Below are 14,946 nucleotides of genomic sequence, written 5' to 3' on the forward strand. Positions count from 1 at the left end.
GTTGAGGTGTTGCTAGATAAAGCAGTGTTTTGATTTGCATAAACATGATGCAAGAAAACCCATCTCAGGCAAGGTTTCAGCTCTAAGATGTGTTTAACTTCAGCTAATTACCACAAGTACCTCTATTAAATTTTTAGTATTGAGAGTTAGGATTACAGCAATTTCATTTCAGGGTCCTATTTATTTTTATTTTGAACACCTAGTCAAAATGCAGAGCTGATCTATTTTTTACTTACAATCAACTTCTGCAGGTCAACACATCAAAAATCAATTACACAGCCATGAAATTTAGTCATTAAGGATTAGCTGCTAATCTCATTCCATTTTTTGTCTAACCTTCCCCCTTTTCCCAATAGGTGCATTCTAAGCATTTGTGAGAGTAAGGAGACTTGTTAATTCAACACAGTGAATTAGATGTTAAGCAATAGGAAAATACCAACATCTAACATCTGGTTCTTAGTTATTTTTTTGTAAATCACCACATAGTTGTTTACATATATTGCACTTGATATATCATCTTGAACACATACAACTGTATCTCATGTCCAATGACATTGAAAGAATTTCTAAAAGAACCAGGGACTTGATCAGCGCTACATTTGTTTTCTCCCCTGAAGCTCAAAGCCCTTCCAAACTGCATATGCTCAAGCAGCCAGTCAAAGTTTAGATACTTAAGGGGTGAAAAACAGGCCAGCTAAACACAGAATGGGATTAATCCGGCTGCAGCGGATCTTTAATTTGGCTGGGGATGGATTACATGACCTGAGTGTCTTTCTTATCCTATGCTTATGACTTTGTAATTATGGCAATTATTTTCCAATCGTGCCATTTGGGAAAGGGAGTAAACACTATATGCCTGTCTGGATGAATCTGTTAGGGGGATTGTACAGAAGCAGAACGTAACCGCTCAGGCTGTAATCGCATTTGCTCCCCAGGACTAACTGTGCTAAGTGTGCCATAGCAGCTTTACAAATGGTGAGCGGTCGGATTATTTTTTTTTCCCCCACCTTCAGAAGCAGAGTGACTACTGTAACAGAGTTACAGTAATGAACCTTCTGTAACTGATTGCAGCAGATGATCCCATGCAGTTAACTGACCTCTCAAATAAAGAAAAGATTGTCATACCAAAGACAATCCTGGAGTTGTACATTTTTAACAAGTAAAAATAGGAAAGACGTGTCCTTCAAAATGTAAAAATAATTTTCTGCCCACAGAAGAAAAGATCATTATTGTAACGACAGATTCTACTTACCCTGAGCTTTCTTCCAAACACAGTCACTTTGCCTTTAATTTGTTCCTTCCTCAGACGCCATTCAATTGAGTTTAAACCATTTTCCATTGGTAGAGAAATATTACATCGTCCTATGGTGGGAGTCACAGTCCCAGCCAGGACATGAGGTTCGCTGTGAAAGCTAATGCTCATGCCATTGGCATACATCACTCTCAAAGTACCATTATTACAGAGCTGGTAGCTGTTCCTCACTTGATCTACAGCAATAATGAAAAGAAAATAATTTAGCTACTCCAGTCATAAAGAAAACATATAGCTTAATTTGATTGGTTTTTTATTGCACTCCTGTTGATGTTAAATGAAGTCAGCCTGCAATTACCATTTACGTGGTACTATGGTGGAAATTACAGATGTTACTGATTCATGTAAAGAACAGTACTGTAACAGTGAGCCTGCAGAGAGATTCTGTGTTTATTTCATTATGTTTTCCCTTAAGTCTTAATTGTGAATCAAAATGCACAGTGATATGTGTTCAGCCACGTAATTTTTTTCTAATATGAACAAAAACTCCCGAAAACTGCTGGATAAACAACAAACTATTAAACTCCAGGATAAAAAGAAAAAAAAAAAAAAAGGTTGCTGGACTTGTACATTAAACTCCAGGATAAAAAGGAAAAAAAAAAAGGCTGCTGGACTTTTATAAGTGGGAAGAAGCAAGGACCTCTTCTTTTTCTTTCCCTCTGTTTACAAGTTGTCTCCAAGCACAGGCTCTGTACAGCACTACAGTTTGGCTTGAGCTCCCCAAGGTGTGAGGCTGCGGCAGTGCCAGCTGGCAGCCACAGCCCTTCCCTCGCCTGCCCTCCTGCCACCCCGCCGGCGGGCACGGGCCCCATGAGCACCCCAGCCCTGCTGGCTGCCCGAGAAGAGCTATAAAAATACTCCTGCAGGTTTATGGCCCTGCAGTTCGCCAGCTGTGTGACACAGCCAAGGCCAGGATGCAGCACTACAGCGCGCAACCGTCACCAAAGCATCGGCATTTGTCTGACAGAAGGACAGCATCCACATAATTAATCATCTGGTGTAAAAGAAATGAAGTCTTTGTAACCAGACATGGCACGGTATAATAGTCTATAAATGTTGACATTTATGTCAGGAGGAGACTATTGTTTGATGATGATATTCTTATTCCAGTGACATTGTATCTTAATTAAAAAACTCCCATCACTCACCAAATTCCTTTCAGTCTACCTTTGATAATTGACCATTTTCATTTCATCAGATACAATGCCTGGGTGGTGCCAGAAAGCTCTGCACAAACATTTAACCACTTTGTTGCTGGTCTCTCCTGCCATACTTGGGCTGTAACGCTCCTCTCAGGCGCCCTAGCTGTGGCACAAGATCATCCACTGCCCTGACTGCTCTACATTTTATTTAATGGTAGTGTATAAATTTGGAAGATTTCATTTCTAATAGCAGGAAGTTACCTGAGCCTCTCTCTCCAGAAGGCTCCCTCCCCAGGAAGCCAACGCTGAGCAGACAGACTGCATCTCTGCGGCACTGAAATCAGCACCGATTTTGCAGTGAAGTACAGAGAAATATGGGAGTGCGTAAAGTGAACCTGACCCAAGAGGACCAGCTCACACCAGCAGACAATGACCGTACATACTTGACACAAACCATGATTGCAAAATGTCTCTTACCTGTCCTGAAGACCTGTCATTTTAGCAATGAGCTTTATGGGAGTTTTTCTTGCAAACCTTACGTGGTTTTCCCCTGCTCATGAGTGTACTAATGACCCGAATCTTTTGCTAATTGCTTTCTCAAGTTGTGTGTGTGGTTAGATGTGCTGAGAAGTGTGCTTTGGTACCTTGAACAACTGTATAGGAAGCCTCCACAGAGGAGAGATTTGTGATGACCGTGACATCGTCATCCCGATTAGAATTCTCAATGTCGATGGTAATAGACTTTTCCATCTCTCGATGAAGGCTAGTTACCACTCCAGTGGGACGTGTTACATTGGTCAGACGCCCTTCATGATCATAGCTAATAGAAAAGTTAGTGAGAGCAAAAAAGCATGAGGATATATGTTCATTTCAATACCCAATGTATTAATAATGCACCACATTTGTGCAAGAAAACCCCAGTATGAACCAGATTTTCAAGAACATCCTGGCCATACCTATTTCTCTGTTCTTGAAAAAGTCTATAATGATGAAATAATAATTTTTAGAGATACTGATCTCAACTACGTAAGTGCAAATCCAGGTTAGCATCTTTTAAATTATTAAATTATTTAATTAAATTATTATGGATATACAGAGCGATATTTGGATCAAAAAAGTATATTTAATAGTTGCATTTCACTCTAAGGAAGTGGACTTATGTTGGATACTACAATATACAATTGCATACACTGCACATTTGCAACTGAATACTTAGTGGAAACTACTAAGTATGATCTTAGGTGACATCTCAAGGAATGAACTTGCCACAAGAGATTAAAAAAGACATCAACTTGAGAACACATTAATTTCATTTAGACCTTATCTGTGATATTGAACTGTATTTGGGGTCAGTCTTTTGGCTTATAAACATGAATGATGAGAAGTCAAAGTACAGGACAGGTCGGAGTTGCACAAAGGGCAGCAGTCAGCACTCAGAATATACCTTAAAAGATGAATTAAGTGCTCTAGAGGCATAAAGACAAAAAAAAAAAAGAAGAAGGGCTCTCCATAAGTTTACTGAGTTAAATTTATTTAGAGGTATAAAGCCTGAGGAGGGGGGAAAGAAGGAATGCTACCTGAAATCAAATCATACTGTTTCTCCCTTTCCTTTAGTATGCTATATTTGTGTGCATATGTATGCTAAAGAAGCAATCTCTTGGATCTTAAGGGCAAGAAATGGGGACCTGAAACAAAACCAGTATGCCAGTCTGCCACTCTGCTTGCTGCAATTCTCTACTTGTGCAAGAGTCTCTCACCCAGCCGCTACCAAACCGCACATACTTCTAAACAGCAGAAAGGCAAGAAAAAATGTCCTGTGTAGATAAAGGGAAAAGTTTAGGTAGAGATTGAAACCAACTGGCCATCCTTCGAACGTAGAAATCCAGGGAGCGGGAAGCCTGGAAGAGAACTGGTAAATCCATTGCACTGCCTGAGAGTAACAGAAGAGAAGAGGAGCACATTTAGTATCACGGAACTAGCCGAGTTCTTTGTACGTCGTGGTTAGCTGTAAAGATGAAAAAAAATCAGTGCTTTCAACAGGACTTTTTACAATTCAATAATTCAGAAACCTCAAAGTAGACCACCTGAACTGTACAGGATATCTCCAAAATTAATACACAAATTGGCTCCTCAACTAAGACAAATATAAAATATGCCTTTCAAATCCATTGCAAATGGTTGTACCCATTCAACTGAACATTGGGGAGGAAGGAAAAAAAAAAAGCACCTGTGGAGCAACAAGCCTTACCAGAACCAATGGAAGAATTAGGCAAAGAAGTAAATAAAAGAAAGCATCATGTGACCTAAAAGGGACCAATAATAGTGTTCATTTAAGCAGCTCAGGATCAAATAAAGATTAAGCAACATGATTTTTCTTAATGAAAAAGTCACAAGTTTCTACCCTTATATAGACATACATATTATTTTTTTTTCTATCATATCAATAAGATACTGGATAAATGATAATAACAAGGTAATCTATGAAAGGGGGTTAGGTTAAGTCTATACAAATGTCTTCAAAAAAAGATATTAAAAAGTACTCAAGAAGTACAAATGAGGGAAAAACATGATCCAGTCAAACATCCATCTAGTGCGGAAAAACAAAAAGTAAAAAAAATGGACAATTTCAAAACTCTAGAAGGTTAATAAAAAGTTAATTCTAAGAGCCTGTACGTGGACCACTTTGGGACGTTTGGTGATGAGCACAGTGATGAAGAGAATACTTAGATGTCAATATTACAGAAGAAACAACGTTATTTAGGACAAACGAGAAAAATCCATGAGTGGCTTCAGCGTGACTATGCAGAGCTTGGTGAACATCCAGAAAAATGGCTGGCGAAATTCCCCATCAGCAAATATATTTTAGGCAATGTAAATGAGACATTAATTTAAACTCTTCATTCACATTTCTGGGTTTTTAATTAACCCAGGAAAAATTCCTGGGGATTGCTGTGGGCTACTCACTGAAAATCTTTGTTCAAAGTGCAAGGGCAGTCTAAAAAGTAAATATGGATGAGGATGTACAGAGACTGAAACAGAAAAATGAAAATATTCTAATGCTATTTCTAGAAATTCATTTTTTGCCCCCCGCCATGGGGCATGTTTGCCAGTGCTGGTCACAGTTTTTGAAATCAGCAATGGCAGAGATTAGCAGGGTTTATAGGCAAGTGAAAAATGACACATACATAACTAGTCTCTATGAAGATCTGCAGACCATTTAGTTTACGAGCTAGACATATAAAAACTTCACTGCTTAAATGATATATACACGCTGCCATACCAATGTGTAAAGAAAGCATTTCTACTTTATCCATTGCATCAATAAAATTCTACTTAAAAAAAATATCTTAAACGTAAAAAAGTTTAAAATTCATAAACTGGAAACCTTTCAGGTACTACAAAATTTAGAGTGACAGATTATTGAGTGTTTGGGTTTTTTTAAATTTATGTATCATGTGAGAGCAAGTGCTTAGCAGAATACAACACCCAGATATTTAGCTGCATAATAAAAATAAAGCTATATAGGGATTAATGGTTATGTACCTTTGCTCTTCATTATATGAACCCAAGTCTAATGAAGCAAAAAAAACCCCAGTGACACAGGACGTGATAGACACTGTGCAGCTCAATTGTGAGACACATCTGAGCATCTATGACGTTCTCAGATAGCTACACACACCTGACCTGTGCATCCCTTCAGCAGGCTTGTGAAAATGCACCGTAGGCTCTTCTCCCATGTCCAATATTATGGAACCTCTACCTCTTATCAATTTTCATTGCTAGCTTTTTGGTCTTTGAGGTTTGAAATGTGTACTGCTCGAGGTGGGAGTACCATATACAATACTGCAGAAAGGAGTAACATCAGCTTTTGACTTAACATAGAGCAGGGCAAGGTGCAGATCCACATGCATTTGCATCTATCCCTATTTTCTCTCCCTTATAAAAATCAAGCTGATTCAAGAAGAAAACTGCAGCATTCTCTCAGGAATACCACCGAGGACCGCTTCAAAGATCTGTGCTTCATGCCCAAAACCAAGCTTAAATTACCCCATGTGAGCCTGCTGTTAGCTGTTGTATTATTTAAGAGCCTTGCTTGTTCCTACTGCAAATGAACTGCGTGCATACACACATGCTATATATATATATATAAAAAATATACATATGGAGTGTGTATACACACACATAAAAATAGTTTGCATATGCATTTCTGTGCATATCTACATGCATACCTAGATATACTGCACAAATTTAATACTGTGAGCATTTTCAGGGTACAGTTTCAGACAAAAGAGAGGAATATACCCAATAAGATAGCACTTCAACATCTGGTCGATACAAATGCACTGAAATAAATTTTTCAGAAGCATTCCTAAACTTTAGTTCATGTATTATTTTACTACTAAAAAGATATTTGTTCTTTTCCAGTTCTGCTGCCATATTAACAATTAAAGCCACAGAAAACTATTCTGTTGTCCCTACAAACTCTCACTGGCTAAGTATGTCTTTCATCTTCAATTCATGCTAACTTTGAGCTACCAAAATAAATTGCCTAGTGATGAATACAGAACTTTCCCCTTGGAACTGCTCTGAAGAAAAAAATATGCACCAGAGAACAGTACTGAGTGACTGTGGACTGTGATTGTTTAGGTTTGTAAATTTGATTTAAATAATTCCCATAACCTTATAATAAACCCCTCAACTGTGGGGGTGCATGAGATGACAAAGCACATTGAGGAGTTATCGTAAGTCAGCTGCTCAGGATCAGCCTGAAGGAGATGTCTTTATTTTTCTAGTATTATTTTGTAATTAGTATCTTGAGTGCGTATCACTACGGGTTTTCCATGCACATATAGAGATACGTATCTTCGAGATGACAAAGCACATTGAGGAGTTATCGTAAGTCAGCTGCTCAGGATCAGCCTGAAGGAGATGTCTTTATTTTTCTAGTATTATTTTGTAATTAGTATCTTGAGTGTGTATCACTAGCTTCTAGTCCTCACACGGGATTTCCATGCACATATAGAGATACGTATCTTCTTTCAATGTCTTTGTGAATGGCAAAGTTTATTTTATACATGCACTATAAAGAAAGTATATGCATTTTTAATGTAAAAAAAAGTCTATACTGGCCTCCCATCTATGGGCTCTATGCTTATGAAAATGTATGTACAAATCTGGGAGAAAGTAAGTTACTTGTGCTGCTTCATCAAAGTTACTAATCATATGCATTTTTAATGTAAAAAAAAAAGTCTATACTGTCCTCCCATCTATGGGCTCTATGCTTATAAAAATCTGGGAGAAAGTAAATTACTTGTGCTGCTTCATCAAAGTTACTAATCATCTAAGACAGCACCCCAGGCTGCACTGTTTAGACCTAAATATGGTACTTGACTTTCATTGACCTGGGGCAAAGGGTTGTGCATCTTTTCTTATTTATCTTGGAAAAAAAATTTAATAAATGTGTAAGCACTATATACACATTAAATTATATTTTCAGATGCATCTCAGTAAGACATAAAAGCATCTACCTTCTATATTTACTTAGAAATCGTAATACAATTTTTCTAGTAAATCATGCTAACTTTGTACTTTGTGTGATTCTCAGCCAGCGGTTACACCAGTTTTGTGACTTGTTACTTTCTGACAACCTTTTTTAATGTTTCATTGATTTTCATGTAGAGTTTTAAATAACTTCGCTACTTAATTTGCTACAATTAATTTCTGGTGTTTTGAGAAATAACTAGTTTATATGACTTCTGATCTGAATCTTGAGCAAGCTATCGAAGGAAAAACAACAACAAAACCTACCTAGAAGGGCATCCACATCTCACCAGCAATAATGTGAGGTTTTACCACTGTCTAGTACAGGGAGCTTTTACTTAATTTTGTAATCAGCAGGTAATACCTCCATGCATTCATGTAACTGGATTATTTTGTAACTAGTGTGTGGTAAAGAAATTCACTTTGTGATTTTTCACCTAGCCTGTGGGTAGAGATGTGGAGGGTTTTTTTGGCCTTAAAATTTTGCAAAGGTTTAATTTCCAGAGCCACATCAGCAGGGGACCACGAGAGGGCACCAAAATATTAAGGCCAAAAAAACCCTCCACATCTCTACCCACAGGCTAGGTGAAAAATCACAGAGGTTTAATTTCCAGGCCACATCAGCAGGGGACCACGAGAGGGCACTGCTTTCCTTTTTACGGAAACACAGTGCATAAAACACTGATGCGCAATGCTGATTTTGACGTATTTTGAGCAGACTGAACATAGTTCTTTTTATTCCTGCATTACTTATGTTTCCTCCAAAAAAAAAAAAAGGAAGTGGTGGCCAAGATGAATGCATTAATAAACTAAAATAGGTGTGCATCATTGCTAGTCTGTAACTTTCAAAACAAGCATTCAATTTAAAATTAAAAATAAAGCCCTATTCATACTTTCCACCCACTAATTTGAGAGATGCTATTTAGTAATCATTAATTAGCTATTTCAAACACAATACATGGCATCAGACTTGCCATACTTAAAAGTTATAAATATTTTCAATATGTCATGTAGCTTCTATTATAAAAATTGTTTTGATCAATAAATGGCAATAAGACTACTAAGAATAGGATCACTATTAATAAAATTCTGACTCTGTTTTCTATATTTTTAATATAGATTTGAACTTCATCTCTGATGAATTTCATTTAAAAAGGAAGTTCTGTCTTTTTAATCTATATGCTCATGAACAGCAGTGTGCTTTTGGGTTATCTACAAATTATGGAAGTTACACCAGGGGTCTGACAGATAGCTGGGGATCTCATTTCCTCGCTTGTCTCAAGAATGAACAATCAGTGAAGTTAATCAACATTTTAACCACCATGAGTAATATATGAATCTAAACAGAAAGAGATATATAATTTGAGTTCCAAAAGAAAGGGCAGCATTAGGGTTCCTAGAGGGGCAGCTCAGTAGGAGCTGCAGATTGCTGGGGCTGCTCTGATGGGAGTTATCTGCAGCCTCGTGAGGACTAAGAGCAGCCTGGGAAATCACCCCTGGGTTTCTGCCTGCGGCGCACAGTCCTTCCTGCTGGAGGTGGGTGGGCTTCCCCACTGGCCTCAGACTGTGGCCAGGAATTTAGGCGGTTCCGTACCCACCCAAAGGACCCGGCAAAACGGATGAAATCACGAAGCCACTTAATCATTTCCAGTATCACACCAGACTGAGATGTAACGGCCTGATTCAGTGCAATAATGTGAGGTTTTACCACTGTCTAGTACAGGGAGCTTTTACTTAATTTTGTAATCAGCAGGTAATACCTCCATGCATTCATGTAACTGGATTATTTTGTAACTAGTGTGTGGTAAAGAAATTCACTTTGTGATTTTTCACCTAGCCTGTGGGTAGAGATGTGGAGGGTTTTTTTGGCCTTAAAATTTTGCAAAGGTTTAATTTCCAGAGCCACATCAGCAGGGGACCACGAGAGGGCACTGCTTTCCTTTTTACGGAAACACAGTGCACAAAACACTGATGCGCAATGCTGATTTTGACGTATTTTGAGCAGACTGAACATAGTTCTTTTTATTCCTGCATTACTTATGTTTCCTCCAAAAAAAAAAAAAGGAAGTGGTGGCCAAGATGAATGCATTAATAAACTAAAATAGGTGTGTATCATTGCTAGTCTGTAACTTTCAAAACAAGCATTCAATTTAAAATTAAAAATAAAGCCCTATTCATACTTTCCACCCACTAATTTGAGAGATGCTATTTAGTAATCATTAATTAGCTATTTCAAACACAATACATGGCATCAGACTTGCCATACTTAAAAGTTATAAATATTTTCAATATGTCATGTAGCTTCTATTATAAAAATTGTTTTGATCAATAAATGGCAATAAGACTACTAAGAATAGGATCACTATTAATAAAATTCTGACTCTGTTTTCTATATTTTTAATATAGATTTGAACTTCATCTCTGATGAATTTCATTTAAAAAGGAAGTTCTGTCTTTTTAATCTATATGCTCATGAACAGCAGTGTGCTTTTGGGTTATCTACAAATTATGGAAGTTACACCAGGGGTCTGACAGATAGCTGGGGATCTCATTTCCTCGCTTGTCTCAAGAATGAACAATCAGTGAAGTTAATCAACATTTTAACCACCATGAGTAATATATGAATCTAAACAGAAAGAGATATATAATTTGAGTTCCAAAAGAAAGGGCAGCATTAGGGTTCCTAGAGGGGCAGCTCAGTAGGAGCTGCAGATTGCTGGGGCTGCTCTGATGGGAGTTATCTGCAGCCTCGTGAGGACTAAGAGCAGCCTGGGAAATCACCCCTGGGTTTCTGCCTGCGGCGCACAGTCCTTCCTGCTGGAGGTGGGTGGGCTTCCCCACTGGCCTCAGACTGTGGCCAGGAATTTAGGCGGTTCCGTACCCACCCAAAGGACCCGGCAAAACGGATGAAATCACGAAGCCACTTAATCATTTCCAGTATCACACCAGACTGAGATGTAACGGCCTGATTCAGTAGCAGTGAAAAGCCTACCACAAATTTCAGTAGGGTCAGTTTAGGTCCTACTCACTACCCATTTGAAAAATAAATGTACTCTTAATATAGCCAAAAACATTCTTACTCATAAAATGTTGTCCATCCTGTTTCATCACTCTTCGTTGCTAAGAGACCACTGTTTCCGTTATATGTCATTAATCCGAGCTCCAGGGTCTGTGTTGAGACTAGCTTGAGTCCACCATTAGTGCCAACAGCCAGCGTGACAATCTGATTATCCGGCATCAGTAAATGGCGGGGCATCCCACTGGCATCCCGACGGACCTTCAAGGAGTTGCCATTGTTGTCCATCACCTCCGTGACATCGTTATCGCTGCTATAGGTGAAATTGTACAAGTACTCCCCGGTAACGAGGCTGAGAGTGTACTGGTGAATCCCATCAGCATTGAAGACATACAGCTCCTGTTCTCCTGGAGATGCAGCTTCATATTGGTTAAAAGAATTAAGAATGGGCCTGTTTTTACTGACAGCCCTAATGCGGATATTTCCAAGATCAGCTATGTAGATGGTACCATCTGGGGCCACAGCTAAGGAAGATGGTGAATTTAAGATGGCATCAGTGGCATACCCATCATCCCCAGAATAGCAATTACAGTTGACATCATTTTTGCAATCACAGTCTGAAGCTGCCCCTGCAAGAAGGCATATTTCTCCATTGGTAGTTACCTGGCGTAGCCGATTAATTTTTTTTTCATCTGTCTCACTGATGTAAAGAACTCCTGTGTGTGAGATGGCAATGGCACTGGCTGATTCAAGTGCAGAATGAATAGCCAGTTTGCTAAGAGAGTAGTCTATACCAGGAACCTGGCAGTGCATGGGGCGTCCAGCAATAATGCTAACTTGATGATTTTCTGTGATCCGCAAAATAACATTGTTCTCTAGGACATAAAGTGAGTTGTCCATGGGATTGACAGCGAGATCAGTAGGCCACTCCAGCCGTACCTATGAGTTGCACAAATTATTACTGTAAAACTCGTAACTGAAAAGTACACTTCTAGTGTTTAAAATTCCATGTGTAACAACAGCAAATTAGTGAGGGGTTTATCAGCGTAAATTATGAAACCAAGTCATGAATGGCAACTATTTCAAACAATGATTTTGTTTTTCGGAAATATTAAAGCTACGTGCAGTGGTAACTTTGGCTAATTGTGTTTCTGTGCAAAGAATGAATGTTACATTGTGGAAGCTCTACAATAATTACAGAAAAACAGGCAATTAAGACAATAACTCCCATTATCTCAACCTTATTTCTCTATAGTTGCATAAATAACCTGTGTTAGCCACAGTAAAAGGATTGTTCACTCATTTCAGAAATAAATCAAATATGCTATCATCTTGTGCTGCATAATGTATTTCTTAAGTGGCCAGGCAGTCATCCAAAAGAGATGCCCATCTCTTCTAAGGCAGACAAGAAAATAAATGCAGTAAGAGTCTACCTGGGTGACATCCATGCTGGAATCACAGCTGAGAGGTCGAACAGCAGTTAGGTCATTGGAACCCAGCAGGGTTGATATAATTCCATTCTGATCCACTTTTCTAATCATAGTGGCATCAACAAAATACATGAGTCCGTACTTATCCACTGCGATTCCTGCAGATAGAAAAAACAGGCATCAGTGAAGCAGTAAGGCTCTCGCTTCAAGGCAGGCTTCACCTTATTAATTAACAAGTTTACAAGATGGTGATGTTTGTTCACTTCCCCTGTTCTTTCCTCCCTTTCAATCTGAGCACAAGTCCTGGAACCCTTCAAGTAACTGTAGTTCTGCTGAATAAATGGCATCAAGCAGGTTTATCCGTTGGGACTTTAAAGAAAAGAAAACCACAGAAATCCCCAAAACATGCCAAAGAGCCAGCAGAATGCATCAGTTTATCTCCAAATTTAAACTCTGTGTGATATATTACATAAGTGCAATTTAAAAAAAAAATCTCCTAAATTTTAATCTCAGGAAGTTGAGGCGTTGCTTTCTTCACCTGAAGGATTTATTGAGGATGAAGAACTTTTAGAAATCTTTTAAAAGGGCCTTAAAAATATTGAAAAATTAAGAGGATATCACATTCTTTCAGGACGTTTTTTGATTCTTTGACCTGTTGCAGTAAGGAATACGGGAAGAACATCTGGTGTTTCCAGATGAAGACACAGGGGTTTCCAGCCTAGAAGAAAAGGAAAGGGTCAACGCCGGTCACACTGGGAGTCCTTAGAGAGGGAAGGCACAGAATGAAAGGGTGCTCCCTGGGAGGAACAGAAGGACGCTGCTGCCTGTTGTGAAGGAGGGCAGGCTTTTTCTCACTTGCCTTTCCTGCTTTGATTTGGCGCACTGCCTTCTCCATTCCTTGGGCTGAAAATAAAATATTGATCTAAAAATTTTGTCTTCAAATGGTTATAGCGCTCATCCTGTTGGCCAGTGACAGAAGATACAGCTTTATCTTCTCAACTTTTATACAGAGGTTTAGCTTAAAACATGCAAGCAGCTCTGTCCTGGTAATACACTCTGGATGTATTAACTGGAACTATTACAAAGAAACAGGACCTTTCATTTTTATTCGCTTTTACAATCATTGAGTTGTTTTCAACCATTGAAATAAAACACAGAGATGTTTGAAACACCTGGCAGTACACCTGATTAATTCATCCTTATAATTAAGATGAAGCACTGGAAAAAATCTTAAAAAGAAATACATCCCCAAATCTCTAAATCATCTTGGAAACTTCTTGTTAAAAATTAGAAACTGGAAAGGGAAAAAACCCTTTTATTTTTCCTCCCCCTCTGAAGAAGAAATAAAACCTCAGAAAAAAGGCGCAGCAAGCAGTTTTTCTCCCCAAAGACTGTATCTCAAACAGTAATTTGTTTCCCAGTTTACATGCTTGCTTCTTGGAGTGAGCGGTACCCTGCTAATTTGTGTTCTGTTCTCCTTTTGCAGCGTTTAGTGTTGGGGTAATAAAGTTTGCTTTAACTAAACAAAGCACGAACACTTGCCAATCCACTGTAATTAAAGCCCAGAATAAAAATTGCCGAGCAAGGAGTGATTTAATTGCCAGATAATTATTTCCACATCCAGTCTAGCCTCACGCAGTCATTTTCTCCAGCTTCTTTTCCTACTTTACCTCGAGGGCTCATTAGGGTTGCGTCCACTGCCTTCCCTCCGTCCCCACATCTGGCTTCGTCAAAGGGCAGGCATTGCTCTCCAGTCCCTGCCACCACTTCAGAGTTACCAGCTAGGTCTTTCGTGCCACTGAGGGACTTGACTTTGTATATCCGTCGGCTATTGGTGTCCGATACGTACAGTGAGCCTGAAACAGGGTCCACGGCCAGATAGTATTTATGAGCGGGATTGTTGCTTTAGAGAAAAAGAAAGCATAGAACAGAAACAGCTGAGCAGTCTAGAAACTTCACAGGCTTTCAGAGCTTAGATACTCATCAGGCACAGAGAGATCTGGAAAGAAAGTCCGACACCTTCATATAGAGATTGGGTCTGAAGCACAACTGTCTGAGGACCTAACTTGATTAGGGCCTGGTCAGTGTTTCAGAAGGATTGTCATTTTAAATCTCATTCATCCTGCTACACTAAGCCTTACACAGCAGAGCCCAATAAGCCAAAGCTGCACAGCAGACTTTCCTCTTGATCTCTTTAGCCCTTTAGATCTGCTCCAGGTCAATTCTCTTTGGCTTATCTCTACCTGTTGCCCCCCCTCCCCGCCACCTTGTTTAACTTCACTTGAAAGCAGAAGTCATAGGAGTAAGATCAAAGAATCATCTTCTGAGTTACTTATATTATGCCACAAGATTTGTGAGGTCTTGTATAAATAGGAGGCAGAGGCATAACAAATTTATTCCTAAAGCAAATTTGTTCTCATTCATTCTTATCAAGAATCTCATTTACGGCAGATGAAGTTGGTTGTGTAACTAAAACCAGAGACCCCCAAGTGTCTGACTTTAACT

At 38.9% G+C, this 14,946-nt stretch overlaps 1 protein-coding gene across 7 annotated transcripts in view; it reads right to left on the bottom strand.

The window, feature by feature from the left end:
* Positions 1 to 14,946, bottom strand: part of TENM2 (teneurin transmembrane protein 2) — a 479,584-nt gene that overhangs the window by 12,319 nt on the left and 452,319 nt on the right. For all 7 annotated transcript variants that reach the window (XM_014948063.1, XM_014948062.1, XM_014948061.1 and 4 more), the window contains 5 exons: positions 14,112 to 14,344; positions 12,445 to 12,599; positions 11,076 to 11,950; positions 3,099 to 3,274; positions 1,253 to 1,488 (listed from right to left, as the gene is read on the bottom strand). In XM_014948063.1, coding sequence (XP_014803549.1) covers positions 1,253 to 1,488; positions 3,099 to 3,274; positions 11,076 to 11,950; positions 12,445 to 12,599; positions 14,112 to 14,344 — 1,675 coding nt within the window. The remainder of the gene's footprint in view (positions 1 to 1,252; positions 1,489 to 3,098; positions 3,275 to 11,075; positions 11,951 to 12,444; positions 12,600 to 14,111; positions 14,345 to 14,946) is intronic.

The sequence above is a fragment of the Calidris pugnax genome, unplaced genomic scaffold (assembly GCF_001431845.1).
Source record: "Calidris pugnax isolate Ruff unplaced genomic scaffold, ASM143184v1 scaffold27, whole genome shotgun sequence".
Classification (NCBI taxonomy): Eukaryota; Metazoa; Chordata; class Aves; order Charadriiformes; family Scolopacidae; genus Calidris; species Calidris pugnax.